This window comes from Orycteropus afer, unplaced genomic scaffold (genome assembly GCF_000298275.1).
Source record: "Orycteropus afer afer isolate SDZICR_OR568_19922 unplaced genomic scaffold, OryAfe1.0 scaffold00352, whole genome shotgun sequence".
NCBI lineage: Eukaryota > Metazoa > Chordata > Mammalia > Tubulidentata > Orycteropodidae > Orycteropus > Orycteropus afer.
The window spans coordinates 1,442,325-1,447,529 of record NW_006921939.1 but is presented as its reverse complement, the minus strand read 5'-3'; the positions used below and the strand labels follow the sequence as shown (position 1 = coordinate 1,447,529).

The 5,205-nt window shown below is 44.6% G+C and overlaps 1 protein-coding gene across 1 annotated transcript in view; it reads right to left on the bottom strand.

Moving 5' to 3' along the window:
• The window catches only part of TMEM164 (transmembrane protein 164), a 331,590-nt gene that overhangs the window by 59,289 nt on the left and 267,096 nt on the right, over window positions 1-5,205 (bottom strand). Inside the window, exon 4 of the mRNA XM_007952591.1 lies at window positions 4,602-4,680. Within this exon, the coding sequence (XP_007950782.1) occupies window positions 4,602-4,680 (79 nt within the window). The remainder of the gene's footprint in view (window positions 1-4,601; window positions 4,681-5,205) is intronic.

Here is a 5,205-nt window from a genome sequence, read left to right as displayed (position 1 = left end):
TAACGGGGGCAAAGTTAGGATAACTTCTTAGCCACAACTAAGCACATTGAGAGAATGAGTTGCTAGGGCTGTGAGCTGGGGACCACAGTCATGGGGGACATTAAGGTCAACTGGCACAACAAAGTACACAAAAATGTTCTACATCTTACTTCAGTGAATAGTGATTGGGGTCTTAAAAGCTTGTGAGCAGCCATCTAAGATGCAACTACTCCTCCCCTCATCTGGAACAAAGAAGAGTGAAGAAAACAAAAGACACATGGGAACAGTTAGTCCAAAGGAATAATGAACCATGAAAGCCTCAGCCTATATGGCCCTGAGATGAGAAGAATGAGATGGTGCTCAGCTTCCAATGCCAGCTACTAGAAAAGGGATCAGAACTGGAGATCCTGGATAGAGTGGGAGAAAAAACGTGGAGTAAAATTAAAGGAATGTAATCAGGGTCACAAAACGAAAAAAATATATTTTTAAAAATCAATAGAATTAAGGAAACATATTGCATAAACAATAATACAAATCAGAAGCACAAAGGGGTAAACACTTCCAGGAGCTGGTAAGAGCAAAGTTCCAGTAATGGTCATGATGGTGCAAGCTGACTAGGAAGAAGGGAAGCTGAAGGGAGTAGATGAGTACATTTTGAGTCAAAGAAAGGGACACAGAGGCTTATGCTATCAGATACAAGAGTTCTGAGGGAAGACTACGCCCAGGGAGCAGGTAGTTGATGAGAATGGGATGCACCAAAAAACAAAAACAAAAACAAACTCACTGCCATCAAGTCGGATCTGACTCATAGTGACCCCTCCTTGGGTTTCTGAGGTGGTATCTCTATGGAAGTAGATTGCCCAACCTTCCTTCTGAGGAGTGGCTGTCTGGTAGGTTTGAACCACCAGCCTTCTGGTTAGCAGTCAAATGCCTTAGGCACTACGCCCCAAAGCTCCTCTGGAAAGCAGGAGTCATTGTAATTAAGAAGCTCAAACCTTAAGAGGCTGGGGTGAGATCAGTGGTCCTCATTAGGAGCCTCTCAAGATGCTGGCTGCAGTTGTAATGGAAATAATGCGAGTCATGGACCAAAGACTTGGAGGAATGTGGAGGAAGTGACCAACAGGTTAGGTGACGGTGCTGATGAACAAAGAGGAAGAGAACAGGGAAGGGAAAGCATGTTCATATAAAGGCAGAGGTGAAATAATGGTCTGGAAGAAACAGCAGGGAGCTGGGAGGCAAGCGGGTGGGACAGATAGAGCACCCTCCATCAGAGGGCCACTCCACGGAAGGAAGACTGGGCAATTGACTTCTGTAAAGATTTACCACCTCAGAAACCTAAAAGGGGTTGCTATGAATCGGAATTGACTCGATGGCAGTGAGTTTGGTTTGGTTTGGTCAGGCAAGAAGGAAGAGGATTTTGTGTTCCGTGAAGAGCTGGGAAGAGGAGCTGTTCACAAGAAATAATAGTTCCAACGGACCAAAGGCAATGAGTTGGAATGAAATCAAGCAGGAAAAAGAAGAGCCAGGCTGGAGGAAGAAACGAGCAGTATGGCCAAGAGAGGCCCTCTGTATTGTGGTGGTGCCTAAGGTCTGCGGGAATGAAGGAGGAATGGAATTCCCACCCAGCTCCACCCACCGGCCCCAAACCACAGAGTAAGAACCACTGTGTGCTCAAGCAGGACCTTGCCTTCCAGGACCACAGGATTCCTGGGCAGGGAGGTATCTACAGGAGAGCTGGCTTGCCTACAGTAATAACTCCCGAGCCATTTGCTTCTAGAAAATTCTGAGACTTCAAGGGAACAGAAGCCCCAAACCCTCAGTTGTTTTGGTTTACAGAGGAATAGTCTTCCCATTGCTCACTCCAGATCCATCCCCTCTATGCAAGGCCTATATCCTAGGCTCAGGATCCACAATGAAACCAGCCTTAAGAAATCCAGCTTTTTCTCTAAATGCTAACAGTTGCCCTCAAGTGAACAGCAGATGGTAGCAAAGAGCTAGAAAGATAGCAGAAGTTTAATAAAAGCCTAACACTGGCAAAGTAGAAGATGATGGGGCCCATCAAGTCTTGAGTGGGGGGCCAGGGGAGTAGGTGCTTAGATGCTTGTTCCATGACCTGGAGTCAAAGGTCTGCTCAATGAAAGTACTCCATGTGTCCAGTAAGCTAAATCCTCAATGAGCTAGGATGCCTAGGGGTTACTAGCAGTAACAAAGCATCATTTCTTTCACCTCATCAGTTGCGGAATGGTGCTACCAGTAGGATGTGCTCTATGAAGATAAAATTATCTTCCTAGAAATGATAAAGAAGGTGGACTGGGCTTTAGAAATCCTATCACGCTTCCTCAGTACCCTCGGTAGCACTTAATCATGCTGCATTATAATTGTCTATCTTCTGCAATAGACTCCCTGTGGATGGACTGCGCCTGACTCATTCATCTTTGATTCCCTACTATAAATGTTTGACATATAGTAGGTGTTCACATCAAATACATGTTGAATGCATGGCTGAATTGAGGTTGGAGGGTTTCCAGTCTGGTGTAGTTAGGAGACAGGCATCTGCCCTTTAGGACAGCAAGGTATATGGAAAAGAGCACCAGTTTTAGAGGGAATCTAAGATGAGTTTTAAATTCTGGCTCTGCTACTTATGGCTGTGGGCAAGGTACCTAACTTTTCTAAGCCTCGATCTTCCCCTCTGTAAAAGCACCACGGCTATTTGTGACAAACTACACTAAATATGTCAAGCACAGTACCTCACATATAGGAAACACTCAATGCAAAGTTGTTGCTGTCGTTAGGGGCGGTCGAGTCGACTCTGACTCACAATGACCCTATGTACAACAAACGAAACACTGCCTGGTCCTGTGCCACAATAAATAGCAATGTAAAGTAGTCACTGTAATTTACTGTGGTTATTATTACTACCACTATTATTATATCCTCTTCTTAGGGCCAGGGGAATTAAATTAGAATTAAGACTTACTTGGAATTAATCTTTTCTTCCTCAGTTCTTCCAAACAGACCACAAGGGCATCAGCCACTCCTAGAGAGTATGGCTTCCCAGCTTGTTTTTTGTTTGTTTGTTTGTTTTGGGTGAGTGGAGGGGGCTGCTTGGTATTTTCCATGTCAGCCCAGTCTATCCCAGCTATTTGACAGATGTTTATGGGCACTGTAGAGCACCAAAAGGCTTAAATAACAGCTGTGCACATTTGGCCAGAGCTCAGGGGTCCTTTTCACATATACCTCAGAACCCACGTAAAATGTGTGGTCTGGGTCTGGAACCTTGGGACAGCAGCCTGCCTGGTTCAGTTCAGAATGAGTGTATCTCCCAGACTTAGATATTAGGAGGTTGCTTCTTGCTTGTGCCATAGGAAATAGCACTGAGAAATGGTACAAGTCTCCTGGATATTGGGCTTTAGACATCCCTTAAAGTTCGGTGGGGAAGTACAGTTAGAACAAATTAAAAGGAAGTGTTCTTTAAGTGTGAGACCCCACGTGGCTGCACAGGGTAAAAATAGCTTCAAGGAATATTCAGACATGTCTATGGGAAAGAATTCTAATTGACAGAAACCAGGGCACAAGTGGTAAGTGTCAGGATGCTAAGTAGACTCCATGGAGATAAAATGGTGCCTATCCTCCAACATGTCCCTGAGTTGACTGCTTCATGTGGCTATCTCACAGCACAAGTTCTAAAGATTTACCAAATTCCTGAGTTAGAGGAAGCAAGCATATGTCAAGAAGCAGCCAAGACCAGCAGAACCCCCAAATCATCTTCCAGTGGGCTCAAGGGTCCATGTGCCCCATGCCATTTTCACTGCCATAGAGATGAAACCCCTACTGCCTGGATGGTCTACCAGAAATTTTCCAGTATCTCAGATGGAGAAGCTAGTGGCTAAGACTACAGCAGACTGTCTTCCAGTTATAGGCTCTTTCAGGAAGAGACAATACTGAGAAGGAATGGCTCTCACAACATGCTTAAAGGGAGACCTCATCCTCTTTAGACTACTACACAATAGAGGGAGGGGATAATTTAAGGGTCATTGTGAGGTCAGATCAGCTTCCTGTCTATGCTATCTCTGTCTACCAAGTTGGTGGTCTATCACTCAAGACCAAATTAAGGTTTTCAATGGTTTATCTTCCCTCAATCCCATAATCCCCCCAGTCCCTGGGCCTTTTTGCCCCTTTCAATACCTTTGGTTCTGAGAAGAGCATTATAATGAACATGAGCACAAGGTCCCTCTCATGAGAGAACTAAGTGGTGTCACTCTCTTCTTCTACCCTATTTATACTGCATATTGAGGCAGGGCAGGGCACAAGCACCAAAGAGTGGCATAGTGTAGTAGGTTCCATGCAAACCCAACACCTCCACAGACAAAGAGCACAAAGCCAAGGCCCTATGACAGGCAATCAGCAGTACCATGCTCACCCAGAAAGGATAGTTCAGAAAAGCCCTCAGACTCTTTGCAGGCCTTATCCATGCCCATTTTCCTACTGCCTCATGTCAGGAATGAAGCATGCTGAATAAACTCAGCCAAACAGCAGCTCAAGATCCCTGGTAGGCACCCAAGAGGTTGTGACTTCCAAAAACAGAAGAGTGGTGTCATAGGGGTGGGGTTTGCTGGCCTTACCTCCTTTCCACAGCAGGTAGATGGGCACCACGTAGAGCATAACATGCTGAATGTAGTAAATCTCCAATTCAAAGGGAAGCTGTAAGAATGGGAGGGAGAGAAGTGTTTCAGAGCAGGAAGCACTCATTTCAGTAGGTTCTCAAGTTGAACACCCTTGATCTTTAGGACCCATACTTTGAACAATCTCATGCATTCCACCAGTTCACCTCCTTCACAATTAAGAGGAAAACATGAAATTAACGTATTTATGACCTATGTCGCATTTTCCATAGTGTATTCTGTAGAGGTGGTCCTTGAAAATTACTCCGTTAAAATTTTGAGAATTGTTACATGATATATATACCTCCTCTTAGAGGGTTACCTTATGTGTTGGGGTATTAAGGACCTAAGTTGTCCCGACAGTAAGAAAACTGCTTAACATTGGTTATCCTAATGTTTCTCAAACTTATTTAACCAGTGACTTTTTTCTATTAACATTCAGTATTTTGCAGAATATACTTGAAGAAACAAAAACCTTTGTCACTTCCTGGGAGTTCTGGTAGCATAGTGCCTAAGGCACTTGACTGCTAATCAGAAGGCTGGTGGTTCAATCCCACCAGCCACT